The sequence below is a fragment of the Podarcis raffonei genome, chromosome 11 (genome assembly GCF_027172205.1).
Source record: "Podarcis raffonei isolate rPodRaf1 chromosome 11, rPodRaf1.pri, whole genome shotgun sequence".
In the NCBI taxonomy this organism is placed as follows: domain Eukaryota; kingdom Metazoa; phylum Chordata; class Lepidosauria; order Squamata; family Lacertidae; genus Podarcis; species Podarcis raffonei.
In genome coordinates this window covers 31,215,037-31,233,322 of record NC_070612.1, presented here as the reverse complement: position 1 = coordinate 31,233,322, position 18,286 = coordinate 31,215,037, and the positions used below count along the sequence as shown (strand labels likewise).

The 18,286-nt window shown below is 39.6% G+C and overlaps 1 protein-coding gene across 1 annotated transcript in view; it reads right to left on the bottom strand.

Moving 5' to 3' along the window:
• Window positions 1-1,770: 1,770 nt before the first annotated feature.
• The window catches only part of MSH3 (mutS homolog 3), a 53,057-nt gene continuing 36,541 nt past the window's right edge, over window positions 1,771-18,286 (bottom strand). Inside the window, exons 16-24 of the mRNA XM_053409244.1 lie at window positions 16,604-16,668; window positions 11,736-11,852; window positions 9,020-9,127; window positions 8,624-8,738; window positions 7,474-7,631; window positions 4,788-4,974; window positions 4,188-4,317; window positions 3,658-3,832; window positions 1,771-2,097 (exon numbers count right to left, since the gene is read on the bottom strand). Of these exons, the coding sequence (XP_053265219.1) occupies window positions 1,992-2,097; window positions 3,658-3,832; window positions 4,188-4,317; window positions 4,788-4,974; window positions 7,474-7,631; window positions 8,624-8,738; window positions 9,020-9,127; window positions 11,736-11,852; window positions 16,604-16,668 (1,161 nt within the window). The 3' untranslated portion in view covers window positions 1,771-1,991. The remainder of the gene's footprint in view (window positions 2,098-3,657; window positions 3,833-4,187; window positions 4,318-4,787; window positions 4,975-7,473; window positions 7,632-8,623; window positions 8,739-9,019; window positions 9,128-11,735; window positions 11,853-16,603; window positions 16,669-18,286) is intronic.

The following is an 18,286-nucleotide window of genomic DNA, read 5'->3' as shown; positions in this document are numbered from 1 at the left end:
GGCAATCTTAAAACGCTGGCGGGCAGCAGCGAAGCGTTCGCTGCCGACCCCCAGCATTTTAAAATCGTCCCGGGACAGTGGAAGCTTTGCTGCCGCCCGCCAGCATTTTAAAATCGCCCCGGGACAGCGGAGAAGTCTCCGCTGTCCCGGGTGCTTTTAAAATGCTGGCGGTCGGCAGCGGAGGCTTTGCTGCCGCCCGCCAGCATTTTAAAATCGCCCCGGGACAGCGGAGAAGTCTCCGCTGTCCCGGGGGCTTTTAAAATGCTGGCGGTCGGCAGCAAAGCCCTCCTGTCCCCGGAGCTTGCGGGGCGGGAGGTGGGGAGAAGGGCTTTTCTTCCCACCGCCAGCCTTCAGAACAGCCTTCTGAAGGCTGGCGGTGGGAAGAAAAGCCCTTGTCCCCCCCCCCCAGCCTTCAGAAGAGGTCGGGGGACAGACTGTCCCCGGACCTGGTCTGAAGGCGGTTTCCATAGGAACGCATTGATTTTCAATGCATTCCTATGGGAAACCGTGCTTCGCAAGACAAAAAACTCGCAAGAAGAAAAAACTCGCGGAACGAATTAATTTCGTCTTGCGAGGTACCACTGTAACCAAGGATGTTAAACTAATATCCTCCATACAAAACATCATATGCCATCAGTAAGTGTTAAGCTTTATCAATACCAGCATCAAAGAGCTTCAAGCAGAAAGAATTATAGCATTTTCGACTATGTGTACGTTTTCATTTTGTATACTTAATGGAAGTTAACAAATACAGTAGTTAGATAATTTATTCTTACTGAGTGCTTGACAAACTGACTTGTACTTGTTTTGTTTGGGCTTGCAAATGCATCTGCAGTAGTAGCAATACTATTTTTATCAAGATTTCATGGGCATTTCAAGAGCATAAAGAGATGCACATACATTGAATATTTTCAGTATATTCTGTGGGAATGCGTCAGGACAAATGTCAGCAAGAAACTACTCACATCAGTAAAAAAATAAGCATCATGAAATATTATTCTGTATTACTAAATTGATAGTAAACATAATTCAACATCTGCTAAATCATACTGTTCAGTCATTGTAACATTAATAAAAATCAATGTATCCTTTTAAAACCATCATTTTATTTAATACAAATGTGTTTTCCTGTAATTTATAAACATGATTTTCATGTTTTCCATCTGAAATTAGTTAACATCATCAAACTATAAAAAGCATTTTTCAGTATTTTAAATAAAGTACAGTTTGGAGATAATGCTGATAAAGTTTGGGAAACATAATATGGGCAAATTTAACAAAATACTTGCACTTCAGTGGAAAAACCCACCAGACAGCAGTTTGAAAAAACAACTGGAGCTTACAAAATATCAACTGCATTTAAATCAATGAACCATTTCACATGGGCCCATTTCGGCTAGATTTTTCTTTACATGATTTTGCCCGTGTTATGTGCCCATGATCATGTCAAGAAGGCACCATGTAAATGGTTCATTCTGTAGCGATTTTCACAGCTGCAGTAGCTATGCTAGTTTACATCTCTAGGTAATGTGGCAGGAGACCCATGAAGTGATGTCCCATGCTTTTTTTGTTATTTCATTTTAAAGTGAAGAGCAACTACAGGCACCTCCCAAACTGAATCTGGCCACAGCATTGGGAGAATGATGCTTAATAACCCACCTACTCACGTGCGGGTTCCAAAACTAAATTCCTGCCAGACTTTTTTATCCTATGGGAAAGAAACATACAGGTACTATGTGGTTACCTGTCTTTTTCTCTGTTTCTCTGATGTCTTCTACTTATCTGGCACATAGTATGCTACTCCACATAACTACATCACTGGAGACAGTTTGCATGAATGAAATGAAAAAAATGTCCATGTGAACCACCCATTCATCAGATACACACCTATGATTTGAAATTTCACTGCATGAATATATTGCTTTGTATAATAAATTAATTTAAATCTTCTATGCTATTTCCATTTTCTATTGGCAGGTTTTAAGGAATCTTTAAAGTTGGCTGAAATCATTATCTGTTTCGCACATACTTTTCCATCTTTGCAGTTCTCCAGAATTGGTAGTATTCCATATTTTAACAAAGGTCATCAGCCTTTTTCTAAAAGCAAACAAACACCAAGTTCAGTGTTAGAACTTCATTAAATGTTCAGTTCATTAGTATTTAAATATCTCAGTAAAGAAGAATTAGATGAAGAAAGGCAAGGCTGATTTTTCTAACTAGACAAAGTATTATGAATGCGTTTACATTTGATGTCACAATGGTGGTGTGGAAAGAAAAGAACATGGGGGGAATCCACTAGAATACTTTAACTGAAATGAAAGCTATGTTAAAAACATATATCTATATTTTTTACTGCAGAAAGTATTATTACTTAAAGTGAAAGCATAATCCAGCCTGTCCCATACATGTGTGCCAATGTGGAATCCCACACACTGGAGAAATATTTATTTTATCCTCACTTCCTACTATTGTGTGAATTTTCACACAGAAGATACTAGAATTAATATCTAATTCCTACAATAAAAAGTGCAATATACTACCCTGGGGTTATTCAGAAGACAAAAGCAAATTTTTGAAAACATTAGGGCAGGAGACGCCAATATTTTTGGATGCATGGACACATCTGCAAACTGAATTGCTGGTTGGCCCACCACCAAACACACACTGCAACCCATTCTACTGGCCAGAAATAATGCTTCTTTTAAGTCTAATTTCAGCAAAAAGAGGGGGCCATGTAGCCAATCAGGAAGGCCATTTGTGGGAGCACATATGTGCCCATAAGCACCCAGCTGGCAACCCCTGCATTAGGGCCATAAAAATTGTGATTCTAAATTTTCTTCCCCTTTCAAGTTTGCAAATGGTAAACAGTTTAATCTTTTTTTTATAGTGAATTATTACCAAAACTATCAAGTTATTTAGGGTGTCAAGAAAGCATTGACCAAATTTAAATAGTGTTTCAAATGTATGAAAGAAGGAATGAAGCATGTGTTTAACAGTTCCGTCTTGCCCTAGCCCTTTAAAGCAGTAATGAACAGTACTTGTTGGGACCTTTTTTTAAGATGCACTAGTAATTTATTTTTCATTACTTTTTAGAAGTCTTTTAGGAGCACACACCCTGATTGTTTGCAAACATTTACAGGGAGGTGATACCACATCACTGTTTAATGAACAGGAGCCCATCTGGAAGAGTCCTCAGTCCCAGAAGTATTTCACTTACATTTCTGAATCCTCAATCCAAAATATAAATGTTATATTTAAAGCGAGACTTCCATATTGCACCCCTATAGCTGTTTAAGACATGTGCTAAAGGGTTGAAGAAATGACTTTAGCACTCTGTTGACATGGCTAGTATGGACCCTGAGCCATGCAGTGACTGGTTTTGGTTGTATCAGGTCATTTTTGCTACATCAGGCCATTAATGAGTAGTCATCACAATTGTTAAAGAAAAACATACAGTTCCCTAAAGAAGTTTTTTCATTAATAGAATTCACGTTTAGCTACTCAGACTGTAGGTTGTAATGACGTTAATGTAATTAAGCATTTAGGCACCTCTTGAAAATCTTTTAAATCTACTTTTTATGGCTGCTCAGAAAGGCTCTCCCAGATGATATATGTGAAAGTTTTATTACTAAGATGTCAATCAATCCATTCTCTAACCTTTTCATATTCTCTAATCTCTCTAGTTCTTTTGATTTGCGAGCTGCCTTTTTAAGAATTTCATCAGGAACATCTGCTAGTTTAGCAACGTTTAGCCCATAACTCTTTGTGGCAACTTCCCTTGTTATTTGATAAAGGAAAGTGACAAATTCAGGATTTTCTTCACCTTCAGATCCTAGGAAAACAAAAAACAAAAACATACATTTGTATGAAGATGTCATAATTGAGTTCAATATGGTTTATATTTTATTCATCTCAAAAACCTGGAAATCTTACTTCAAGTCAACCACCATACTACGCTAGCTTTTCAATCATTTTAGTCACATTCGCTGGGTGACCTTTCACAGCTTAACCAACCCCACATGGTTGTGGTGAGGATAAAAAGGTAAGAAGTATGCCACCTTGAGCTCCTTGGAAGAAAGGTGTGATATGTGAAATGTATATTCATATATATATATATATATATATATATATATATATATATATATATGTGTGTGTGTGTGTGTGTGTGTCTAAATTTGATATCATACCCCTTTCTTGTTCACGATCATCTTCATTCACCAGAAAAGCCATATGGTAATTCCCAACTTGTCTCAGGTAGGCCCTTTCTAATTCACACACTGGAGGATAATGGGTGACAAACAGTGTCAATGAACCAACCTAGAGAAATAAAATACATTAAGGCTTTAAAATATGCATACTTCCTATTTAGAGAAGGTGAGGGAGGGGAAGAGGCAACTGGGTTCAGTCCTAGTCATTTGACTGAATCAGCCTTAGTTTTCTTGACAGATGGTTTTTATCAAGAATGGGACAAGGTGTGAACCCTGCTCCTTCTCAGCTCCAGCTCCACGGAATCTGTTTCTAGGGAAGGTGCACTGAGATAATCATCTGGGGAAAACTCATTTTCACAACTTAAAGCCTTCTAAACTTTTAATGTTGGTGAAACACTTTTTAGACATGCATCATTTCGCAAAACAGTAATTCAGCTTTACTAGCAAACCAGAGGTTAAACTAACCCCTTTCCAGCCCCTGGGGATCATGGGGAGCGTTCGCACTTCACACTAACGTGTCACAACACAGTTTGAAAAGCTCTGACTTAGATCATTCAAAGGGACAGATAATGCACTTACATCTCTAATAAAGTATTCCAGGGTAGCATAAGCAATTGCAATTCCATCATGTGTGCTAGTTCCTCTCCCCAGTTCATCCAAAATTACTAGTGAATTGGAAGTTGCTTTAGTAATTATATCAGCTGTTTCTGTCAGTTCTTCCATAAATGTGCTTTGACCTTTGAATATGTTGTCTGTGGCACCCATTCTGCAAAATAAAACAAAATTGTTCAGTATTATTAGAAAATAGTACAAATTAGAAAACCAGGAAGCACACACTATTGAGTTTTTAAAATAAAAAATGCGTAAAGAATGAGTAAAAATCATCTGAACTTCTATTACGTAATTTTGCTGTACATAAGAATATTATCTGGTTGCTGAAGTACACAAGAAAAAACTCCAAAATATAAAAGTGTTTATTAATTTCAATGGGTCTACTCTGAGTATAACTTAGTTGAATATCATCCCATGGTCTTCAAATATTTATTGCAAGAAAACAAGATGTATGCTCTCTTCCTGCAATTAATTTTAATATTTTGTTTTATATTTTTGCAAACTGCCTGGATGTTTTCTTACAATCATATAAATTTTGTTAAATAAATACTTTTTTGAGCCAGGATATGTTTTGACAAACTTTTCGTACTGAAGGTTTAAAATATTTAGTTATGCTTGATACTTCACTGGAAACTACATGAACATCTAGACAACAATGCAGATGTATACTGCCGTATGTGTTGCACCCTAACCATTTGTTCAACTAATTACATTCATGGAAAGTTTTTCCCCAGGACTTCCTTAGCAGAAGTGACCTTTATCTTTTAGCTATTTTCAGGAGCAGCTGTAAAAACAAATCTCTTTTGTCCATGATAAATAACAATTCTACTCTGGTCCAACAGTGATAAGTGGTCCAAATGATACACAAAAACCATTAGATAAGAAATGAACTTGCTTTTGGCATCTATTGTATATAGCACCAAGGTACAATATTACTTAGAATAAATACATTTAATCCTCATCACTAATATACTCTTATTACTTGCTCTGTGTTTAAAAGCATTAAAAAAAATATTGGGCACTTGAAAATAACTTTGCTGGCAAAGGTACTTCAGGAATGATGTATGTGTTAGTTCACTGCTGCTAAGACAAAACCAATTTGCCACCACCACAAGGCACTGGAAGTCAATCCCCAGCAAATTCCAGGCATGTCTTCAGTTAGTATGCTACTCAACAACAACCAATTTGTTAATACTTCATAGTTTTTCTTTTACTTACCGGTAATTCCAAAGAAGTAAAAAAAGGTATTTTCTAGTATTAATTTACTCCAAAATATTGTATGTTTTCCCGGATTATGGTTGTTCTTCCAGGTCTCTAGTCAATTATTAGTAATACATGTAGCAGATGAGGTCCCTTGTCACCCAAATTATTATAATTTTTCATCTCTCCCCACTCTTACACATGCAGCAATACAGTTGCACATTGCAAATTGTGCAGAGATCCAATTTAATTACTTATTTCAAGTGTTGATAAGAGACTCATCTGCACAGAGCAAATTCTATCTGGAAACAATTCAATAACTGCTGAGCCAACTAAATCACATTCCAGAGAATAAAGCATTTTGTACAATTATCAAACTTTAAATTCAATAGACAATTTAAAAAACCAAACACATCTTTCAGATTTTTTGTCTGCACCTATCAGACATAAAAATATCCTTCGTTTTTATTAAAGTTACAAAAGAGATATATCACTGCTGCCAGAATGTTTTTGATCCCATTAGATGATGTGCAACAGGGGCAGCATTGTTTAATTGACTTCTACATTTAGATTAGATAGCCTGTACAAGAAAATACACTCAACGGACACATCAAAGCACAAAGGGGGGAAATGATTACTTGCTATAACCCTAAATTATTAATATGAATTTTCAGCGATAATCATGAGCAACTTCATAAACTGAAACTCTGAAAACAAACAGCATTTAAGGAAATCCTAGTTTCAAAGCAAATTGCTGCATCATGCAGCAGGGAATTATGTAAGCAGGTCTGAATTGCTTAGCACACTGGTCATGAGAGAACCTGCATACTCCTTAAGATCATTACAGACAGAAATGTCATGTAATTAAAACATCCTGGAATCTGATGAGGTGGGCAGTTGTGTCAAGGACATCACTTTAGCAGTTACTGTTAAATTACTTTCAAACAATGAATTAAGTTGGCTGCAAGCTGATTTTCCACATAATCACAAATCCATTCCTGATTGGGGAGTTAAAAATGGCTCAAAGATCTAACTGAGTGTTGAACTGGGTCATTAGGAACCTTTGGTGACAGTTTCCAGCTACCACAAGGTAACTCTCACAGGAAATAGGACCATCCCACAAAACAGATGAAATGATGAGATGTAAATGGGAGACAGAAACATGTGGCCATGAAAAGGAGGAGACATGAAAAGTAAATAAATGTGTTCCCTAGGTAGGTAGAGGATACACAGCCCAATGTGGAATCTGAGCCTTTAAGCATAACCCATCTTCATATTTCCAAACTTTTCCAGTGACCTTGAGAGCTAGAAACTTGCTCTTCATTTCAAGAACGAAGCTATACACTGAGCCAATCAGCACACACAAATGATATTTTAAAAGAAATGTCTTATGAAGTGAAATTATAATTTACAAGATTACTTATCTTTAAAACATGAAGCTTTGACATCTCACCTGGTAAATATACCAGTCACAATACCAATTCTTGCTTCCTCAGCTGGTACATAGGAACCAATTTGTGCCATGACTGTGATCAATGCAACCTGCTTTATGTAAGAGCTCTTTCCACCCATGTTAGGTCCAGTAATTATCATTACCCTTTGACCGTCTTCCTGGAGAAAGGGAAACTATCATTAAAATACTTTTCAGAAGCAGGTAATTTAACAGTTCCAGGACTGCAACCTCTGGACCAATGTCAAGGGTAGACCCACCCAGAGCACACTGCAGTAATCCAACCTTGAGGTTTTAATGCATAAACAACTGTGGTCAAGCTACCCCTGGCATCCCCATTCCACACTTCCCAGATACATATTAAAGACATAAAGACACTCCACACAAAACCAGCTGTTCAATCATAATAATGTAGTACCAATAGGTCTTCTGGCAATCAATGTCAAAAGGTAGCAAACTGGGAGAGACATACATATGACATAAAAATATCAGGCATGACCCACACCTCAGCTGTCACCTGAGACAAAAATGACTTCCTCCTCTCCTCCACCCAGGAAGGGTTAAGTTCCATGCTAAGTTGGATTCTCACTGTAGGGGAATGATACCATTTGTCTCTCACGTCACTGCAGGCTACTTCCAGTTTCTCACACTGTAAATGGTCTAGAGAACTGTGCACAGTATTCCAAATGCAGCCACATCATAGATTTGTATAATGGCATTTTGATATTAGCAGTTTTACTGTATTTTCAATTCCTTTCCCAATGATCCCTAGCATGAAATAGCTGCCACACACTGAGCTATCCCCTATTTGCTTTTTCAATAGGTTTCAATTCTACACGATTTCACCAACACATGTGGTGTCTCAGAACATAACCCCTGCATAAACAGGGAGATGCCTGTAGCCCACTTATTCCTAATCTCTGCTTCCTGCTACTTAACCAATTCCTGGCCCACAGAAGGACCCCTCCTCTTATTCCATGACAGTTAAGCTTACCGTACTTAGTACCCAGTCAAAACCTTTTTGAAGGTCCAAGCACAGTATGAAATTAAGAAACCATGTTCAGTGTCTTTTTCGTCTACGGGGGGGGGGGGGGCTAATCCACACCAAAAATATGGTGTCATGATATATTTTGATTCCCTATACCATACTTACTGATAAATGTGTATCATTTGGAACATACTGCTCTTGCTCTCCCAATAACACATCAATCACAGGGTGCTTCCCATTTTTTATCATTATCTCTGACCTTCCATCTTTTATGACAGGTCTGAAAAGAAAATTATGTTACAGCGTGTTAGATGGAGTTTGGGGTGAGGCATCTGAAACCAGACTCTTGCTTTTCTGAAACTGAATCAATCAGGCCACAATCTACAGGAAATGTAAATCAATCCATCCTACCCAGAAACTACACTGTCTAATCTTTTGAAGCATCACTATGTGTCCTCAAATATGACAAACATACATTTGACAGTACTCGTTTTTGTAGTCTAGTGAAAAAAATCAACAAAGCTAACCATAATATTCTACCGTTGTTTAGACAGTGATTACCTGCAGTAGTCTCCTTGTTTGGCAACCTCAGCCAGGGAAAATATACAGTCCACAGTTGCTAGGTGACCCACAGCTTTAGATATTGTGTAGTAATGGTCGTTAAAATCACTGTATAGAGGTAAATGGGGGGGGGGAGAAAGACGTGAATAAAATATTAATATGAATAAAATGTTGAACTAAGTGGCAGCACAGGATAGTCTTTTAAAATATTGCTATATAAAGTTCCTATATAAAGGTTTGGACCAGCACTTTTTTGGGGTAAAACTGAAAATAAAAAAGAGATGCTGGTACTCATATATGTGCAGTGGGTGTCAGCAAAAAATGGCTGCCATGGGCAGAAAAAAAAGGTGCTGGTACTCTGTACCAAGTAGAGTTCTCTCTCTCTCTCTCTCGTTCTCTCTCTCTCTCTCTCTCTCTCTCTCTCTCTGTGTGTGTGTGTGTGTGTCTGTCTGTCTGTCTGTCTGTCTGTCTGTCTGTCTGTCTGTCTGTCTTTCTGTCTCTGTCTCACTCACACACAGGCAGAGACAGAGAGAGAAAACACCCTGGTTGGGACTATTCTTTAAAGGACAAACAAAATTAAATTAGACTATGTGGAAAGGGTATATTAACAGTGCAATGAGGACTGCCAAAAGATGAAGAATTTATCGCATTAAAATAAGTATTTGCCCTCCTCTTATGAATTACTACTGCAAGACATTAGTGATATCAGGTGACACATACTTAATAATAATAATAATAATAATAATAATAATAATAATATCTTTATTGTCATTGCCCCCTCTCGGGGACAACAAAATTACTTCTTTTGTAGCATGTCAAGCCAAGTGATTGATGGTAGACGCTATACACAAACTAAAAGGGACAACAGGCCCTGCCTGCAGACTTACATACTAAAGATTGCCTAAACTTTCCATTTGTTAGGCAAGAAAGCAGGAGTAGGAATAGCTGGCAAAGCAGTGGCTGAGTCAGGGCTGTGTGGGTGCACCAGTGGAGCCAATCCTGCACTCTTGCCAGTGCAAGAGCAACACGGCTGTTGGAATGGCACCACCCCACCATACCAGTGCCTCATGCTTTCTTCTCTAACAGACTTTGTACCACTGCAGATTTTGTTCAAGAGCAGAACCTACCTCATATTGATCTGCAGCACTCTGTGCTAAGGTAGAGCTGTGTTACCCAGCTCTTCTGGCAGCTCCTCTCTGCCATTAGGGGGGAAGAATATGTTAAGTGTTGCCAGCAATACATGAGTGATGGTTCTGAGGCATAGCTGCTGTTTTTCTTCAACTGTTGTAGAAGTTGTCTGGGTACAACAGTGCCATTGGTGGAAAGAGGCGGACAGTCTGTCACTATAATTAATTTCCTAATGACATTCTAAAAGTCTTTTGCTAGAGTCAGCCCTCCCGATGTTTTGAGACTACAATTCCCCATCATCCCTGACCACTGGTCCTGCTAGCTAGGGATCATGGGAGTTGTAGGCCAAAAACATCAGGAAGGCCGAGGTTGAGGAAGCCTGGTCTGACTTATAAGGCAGCTTCTGGTGTTCCTATGACCAATTAGGCTACCCTTTTACTTACTTTATAAAAACTGTAAAATGTGATAGAAGTACTCAAATGGGTCGTGGCAGTTCTGGCATTCTTAAGCTGGAAGTTCTTTTGACTTTGCTATTGTGCTATTGTGTTGTTCGTCAGGAGGCAAAGAGGGACAACTGCTCTGAGCCTCACAGTTAGTGCCCATGGCCAACAGCGCCACTGCCCCCCCCCCCATCTGCCTGGCAAGGCTTTCTACCTCTGCCCTTTCTAGAGAAAGGCAGGAAGGGGGGAGGTGGAGGGCTTTGCCAGCACTGCCACTGCAACAGCAGCAACAAGAGAAAAAAATGTAAGGAGGTAGGGGGAAGATCACGTCTGCTAAAGTAGTGGCAAACCCTCTCCATTACCAGCAAAAAGTAAGCTGGGGAGAGGAAGAGATCCCCCACTACAATGAAGAGGAACGACAGCAGAGACAGGAAGGACATGAAGGGGTACACATAGTGTAATCTGCTCTGGATCCTGCACTCCTTAGGGACAGTCCTATTTTGGTGTAATTCTGTTGATTATCTTAGATTACTAGAGTGCACTGCTGTAACTAGAGACACACTAGCATCTATTTCAGGTGGATCATCTCAAGAAGGGCTGTAGCTCACATATACAGAAGTTTCCAGGTTCAAACTCCATCATCTACCTGAAATTCTAGAGGGGTGATGTCAGTCAATGTAGAAAATGCTAGGCTAGATGAACCAATGGTCTGACTCAGGCTTCCTCAACCTCAGCCCTCCAGATGTTTTGAGACTACAATTCCCATCATCCCTGACCACTGGTCCTGCTAGCTAGGGATCATGGGAGTTGTAGGCCAAAAACATCAGGAAGGCTGAGGTTGAGGAAGCCTGGTCTGACTTATAAGGCAGCTTCTGGTGTTCCTATGACCAATTAGGCTACCCTTTACTTACTTTATAAAAACTGTAAAATGTGATAGAAGTACTCAAATGGGTCGTGGCAGTTCTAAAGTACTGCCTCTATTTTAAATATAACCACCTTTCGAAGTTCAGGTAAGCCTATAAGCAAGGCAAACTACACATCAGATGCTTCAATAATAATAATAATACGAATTGTAAGCTTTATAGTTATATTTTGTAACTTACTTTATAATCTTATTTCAATAGAAAAAACTGAATTTGTAAACTCACTCTAAAAAGCGTAGCCATTCAGCACTGCAGTCAAGGACTAGCTGCTCACGTAGCTGATTCAAATGCCTGTAATTTTCTACAATAAAAGGAGTGTGGAAGCGGCTGACTGCTTTTGTGCTATAAGAGAAAACCAAATAGGAAATCAAGGTTACTAAGCAATCAGTTATGTAGCAATATGCAAAAATCAGACCAGTTCTTTTTTTAGGACCAGTACACAAATTAAATTTTTTCTGCACAGAGATAAGGAAAGAGAGCGTGATCCATACTATCTGAAGTGGAAATGTTCTTGACAAAGCAGTTGCTGCTCATATCTGCTCAAATACTTTACTTGCAGTAAACATACCATTGTGCATCAAACAACAAAAAACACACTTTTACTTCATGGAGGTTCCTTTCTTATAGTCAAAATGCAACGTGAGAAGCAGTCACAATTACCTATTGTGAACACAATGTACCAACAACTAAATCTACATAGCACTGTAACTTTACATTAAGAGTTTTCAGGAAAGCAGGATAAAAAGAAATGAAGAGGAATGGGTATTGAAGGCTGCATGGAGAGAGATGCTAGACAAAGATGTAGCATTGGTCCATCTTGTTTACCTACCTGGTTTATCCATATGTAGAATCTCTTACATAAGAGCTTCTTAAAAGCATTTAATTCATTCTACAATATTTAGAATGACCAAGTATTTGATTAGAGCTTTTTCAGTGATACCAAAATTTTCAAGTTTTCAGTTGGGTGGTTGTCATTTTCTAAGTCCTTGAAAAAACAGTAACAACCCCCCCCCCCGAATCTTCACATTTGTATATGGAAGTAATTCCAAGTTCTGTTGTGTAAGCCCAAGTAAATGTAGCCTTGGGTCCTCAGACTGGGCACTGCTGAGAGTACCATATGCTCCCCAGAGGTGCATTTAGCATGCATTAGAAACTGGGCTTTTACTGTTCCAGCTCCAGTCCTCTGGAATCAGATATGACCTGAATTTAGACAACTGCCTGGTCTTTTGATATTTAGGCAACTATTGAAAACACTTTTGCTTCAGAAGGCTTTCCCTGAAGTGTGACTCATTAATTTTATGGCCTCTTAATTGTACAAATACTACAATCTCATATTCTAAATAAACTATAAAATATACATATTGTGTTGTGAAAGCAGTTAAACAAGCTTAGTGTTGCTAAGAAAGTAAGTGCTGCATATGTTTCAATACTTCCCAAAAGAGAAAGGATAATCATTCTTCAACTATTTCTCTATTTCTTGTTGCTTTTTCAAAACTGCTCTTTCAAAAACAAAATGAAAAAGGAGCAGTTGTCCCAGCTCAGTTGCACAGATCTGTATGTAATGTTTAGTGAGGCCTTTCAGACATCTCAAGTATTTCTAAACTAACAACTTAAAACCTTTATCTACCTGTTTTTAGGCTAAAGATAGTGTCTCTCGCTGCAATCTAGATAGCTTGCATTTACTTTTATTTCCACAGACTCTCTAATCCAAGTTGCAGTTCTATTTGAGAAAAATAATAATTATGCTACCAATAAAAACTGTTCTTTTGTATTATATTTTGAATCGGGGCGGAGGGGAGAGTTCCTACTCATCCCCCCCCCAGAAAAAATGCTCCAATCTGTGTCCTTGAAAGTTGACATGTAACAGAACACACAACATAGAATCTTAGAATAGAATTCTAGAGTTGGAAGAGACCCTGAGGATCATCTAGTCCAACCCCCTGCAATGCAGGAATATGTAGCTGTCCCATACGGGGATCGGACCTGCAACCTTGATCTTATCAGCACCACACTCTAACCAACTGACCTTTCTTTCTACAGCACTGAAATCTAACTGACAGACACAGAAAGTTACTAGTGATTTCCTATTTCTTGTGACAAGGCACCCAGGCCTTGAATATACTCAATGCAGATATTCACATTGGTGGCATGTTATGAACCTGAGACAGCTCCCTCCCTGCCCCCATTCTTTGATTGTGACATGTATATCCTGCTCTTACATGGGCAGCAGTTTCTCATCCAGACTACACTTGTTTATCTTCACTAATATTACAGCATTTGGTGTTCCCAGACAATTCACCAGGCTCCTTCTGAAAGAGTTCTTTATATCTGCTTACACTTACATATATGCTTCTGAAACACAAAACCAGCAAACACAAGACACTGAAACAAATCAGGAAGATTGCCCAATGCATGCAGCACATGGATCAAGAACCTTTTGTTTTTCATGATAGTTTCTTGATTGGTACTCTTATCATTTTGATGAGCTTTTGATATGAGCACATGCTCCTAGATTCAATTTTATTTTTTAAAATCAAAATAATCAATCAATTCTATGCTAAGAGACCTTTGGAGAAATCAAATTTATTCAGAAATAGGCTTCTACTGCTTACTGTGTAAAATACATATTCCCTCCCTTCTTTGGTAACCCTGATTCAGCAAAGAAGTCCAATGACAATTAGTAAACAAAGCCCTTGTGATCTAGCATAACATTTCAAGAATATAATTCCAGAGGATGGTTTGACTGGGTGAAATACCTCAGGCTTTAATTCAGTCCTAGATTAAATTACCAGCCGGAAGACTAGATATCATGTACAGTGGTGCCTCGCAAGACGAAATTAATTCATTCCGCAAGTTTTTTCTTCTTGCGAGTTTTTTGTCTTGCGAAGCACGGTTTCCCATAGGAATGCACTGAAAATCAATCAATGCGTTCCTATGGAAACCGCCTTCAGACCAGGTCCGGGGACAGTCTGTCCCCCGACCTCTTCTGAAGGCTGGGGGGGGGGGACAAGGGCTTTTCTTCCCACCGCCAGCCTTCAGAAGGCTGTTCTGAAGGCTGGCGGTGGGAAGAAAAGCCCTTCTCCCCACCTCCCACCCCGCAAACCCAGGGGACAGGAGGGCTTTCCTCCCACCCGCCAGCATTTTAAAAGCCCCCGGGACAGCGGAGACTTCTCCGCTGTCCCGGGGAGATTTTAAAATGCTGGCGGGCGGCAGCGAAGCCTTCGCTGCCGCCCGCCAGCATTTTAAGATCGCCCGGGACAGCGGAGAAGTCTCCGCTGTCCCGGGGGCTTTTAAAATGCTGGGGGTCGGCAGCGAAGGCTTCGCTGCCACCCGCCAGCATTTTAAGATCGCCCCGGGACAGCGGAGAAGTCTCTGCTGTCCCGGGAAGGCAGGCGGGGGGGAGCAAAGACTTTTGCCCCCCGCCGGCCTTCAGAAGAGGTCCAGGACCTCTTCTGAAGGCCGGCGGTGAGCGAAAGTCTTTGCTCCCAATGGCCAGCATTTTAAAAGCGGTCCGGGACAGCGGGAAAGCGCAGCGCGTTTCCCTGCTATCCCGGACCGCTTTTAAAATGCTGGTGGTGGGGAGCAAAGCCTTTCGGCCCCCGCCGGCCTTCCTGGACCTCTTCTGAAGGCCGGAGGGGGGCGAAAGGCTTTGCTCCCAATGGCCAGCATTTTAAAAGCGGTCCGGGACAGCGGGAAAGCGCAGCGCGTTTCCCTGCTATCCCGGACCGCTTTTAAAATGCTGGTGGTGGGGAGCAAAGCCTTTCGGCCCCCGCCGGCCTTCCTGGACCTCTTCTGAAGGCCGGAGGGGGGCGAAAGGCTTTGCTCCCCACCGCCAGCATTTAAAAGAGGTCCCCGGAGATTTCCCTATGGGCTTTCTTCTTGCGAAGCAAGCCCATAGGGAAATTCGTCTTGCGGAACGACTCAAAAACGGAAAACTCTTTCGTCTTGCGAGTTTTTCGTTTTGCGAGGCGTTCGTTTTGCGAGGCACCACTGTATGTTATAATATTTATCTTTTGCTTTAACATCAGATCCATTTCAGCTTACGACATTTAACTTGTTATGAGATGTACATACTATTTTCAAAGGGAAAATATTTAAGTAGTAATAAAAGATTTTAATTCCTCGCTGTGAATTAGTGTGAGCAAAGTCACACTGAAGTCTATGGGATGTACCTGCACGTAACAGATGACAGGACTGCATTCTCAGTATAAAAAATAAAAGGAAGAAGGAAATCAGTTTATCTACCTCAAACTTTATGTTACATTATGAACATCCACACATTATAAATGGAAGCTCCATGAAAGTAGAAAAACGTATTAACTAAGATGAGAACACAGCTGTCCAAATATATGTCAGATTTTTTTGATGGGAAAATAGCCCTGAATTTAGTAAGGAATCTGACTACATTATGTGACTGAGTAAAGTACTGCAGACATACATGAAATTCCTGCACCTACAGATATATTACTGTTAGGCCTGACTACAGCTTTTGAGCGGTCCTTAACAGACTCCCCATGGCTCCTGCATCTTACACCCTTCCTCATGGCAATACTCCACTATAGTGCTGACTGGTCCACAAGCCTGCAAAGTGAGCATGGCAGGAGGCTGACAACTGTCTCACCACTTCCCTGTGATGCAGTGCTTACTGGGCAGAGATTTTCCTGATAGTGGTGATCCTGCAATGGGCTGCTGCCACCAAGTAAGCCAGTAGGCAAGCAGGAATGAGGCTGACTCACAGTGACCACAAGTAAACTGACCACCGTCAGGCAAACCAAGAAGTTAGCTTGAAGTGATGACTGGCCGCTGCTGGGTACCTCTGTGTCCATAGGACCAGGTAAAGCAACATCCCTAGTGGGCTGTACTGGCATGTGTAGAAACCTGGAAATGCCCCCTTTGCCATGTGCTGATGCCAAGACTGATTACTGTACCTAAGAGTATTAGATACTGATTTATAGTTTGCAAAGGTGTATTTAAAAACATTCATCCAACCCCACCATTCAGAACCTTAAGGTGCTTTCATGCAAATCATCTTCACCATTAACGTAAATAAAATTAATGGTAATCACATTGCAAATTACATTATCTTTACATACCTGCTAACTTTAATCCAATCATATGGTACAGAAGATAAAAGTGAGTTCTTGACTTCAATCTGAAACTAAAATATCTCTGCATTACTATTATTGTTATCATTGTTATCATTTATTCCATACTATCCCACCCTTCATCAATTCACAATCTATGGGCTCCTGGGAGGAAAAGCGAGATACAAACATATAATGCATTCACATAAAGAAAAATTAAGTTGTACAAACCCTCTTGTTTGAACTACAACATTCCACAGTCCTAATATTTTACAGCAAAATACCAAAATCTTGCCACTGAGATTATTGCAGCCATCAATAGATGGCCCAACAAATTGTTATGTAAAATATCCTAGTCAAGTTTCTTCCCATGCTACCTCGTTACTACTTACGTTACAGTTTAACTTATCTGTTATAATGTCAGATTGTACAGCTAAAAGTGTGTTGGTTTATTTATTTATTGGATTTATATCCCACCCTTCTTCCAAAGGAGCCCAGGGCAGCAAAGTGGGTATCAAGTGTTACCTACTTTTAAAAACAATTCTCAATGCAAAAGCCAGAGGCTGAGCTTATATCTATCTCACTTGTTCTTTGTTTACCCTTGAAAAAAAAGCTTTATCAACAGAAGATAATCTCTTTATATATGACTGTATCTAATATCTCGGATTAGAATGACAGTAGCAGGAAAAATGATTTGGAATTAATGCAGCTCTATTGGTTGCAAGTCAGCCCATTGGTTGGAAAACAGGTGTCCGGTTCAGAAATGGGGGCTAGGAAAATCAATGTAGCAAAGTGATATGGCAATTCAATGTTATGTATAATTTGGCATTTGGTAGTCATCATACAAATCACACATCTTTTGTCAAACTGACTGAAAAGGATTGTGTATCAACTATTTAGCTGCTGTCCTTCTATTTGCATTCCATTCAAAACATTTAAGCAGCATAAACAGCAGTAAAGATTAACCTTTCTACTAGCAAGAAATCCAAATGATCTTTCACAAAAAAATGCACTTTATTTCTTTTATATAGCATATCAATACAATATCAGGGGAAAACATTTCTAAGCTTTTTAGCTTGCAGAAGCATTATTTATTCTGACAGCATATAACCTGCCTACCTAAAGATGAGTAAGAGGATCATTTTCTCACTTTTGAAGATGGATTGGCAGTCTTACCCTTGTTTTGTCTTTTTATTGTCTCTGAATCCTTTATTATATTGTATAGGTTCACTAATTAACCAATTCAGTTGCACTATAATTTATTATCGTCTGTGCTCAAGCAAGCTTTAATTTGGTAATCTATATGCTACTTTTACATCGGTCTGATGAATTTCTCTTGAAGAAGCCAACAAGATTCTTGAAGAATACTCTCTCAACCGTTATGTGTGAAAGTTGATAATAGCTATATGGCAGAGATTGGCTGGATTTGTCAGATCACTGGACAATATCATTGTTGGAGGGGAATGTACTTTCTGACTGAAAGCAGGCTGCAGTAATATCCCAATTTAATATAAACTAGTCTCTCTACTTGTGGGTAATGTGCCTCTTCATGCAGTGCTTGGGAGGCCCTTTTGATTAACCCTGGTCAATGGGAACAAATACTAAATTCCCAGCAGCTTAGGTGGTTCTAGTCTTTGAAGTTTTGTCTGCTGACAAATGAACACTTGAACAAAATATGACCGATGGCAAATA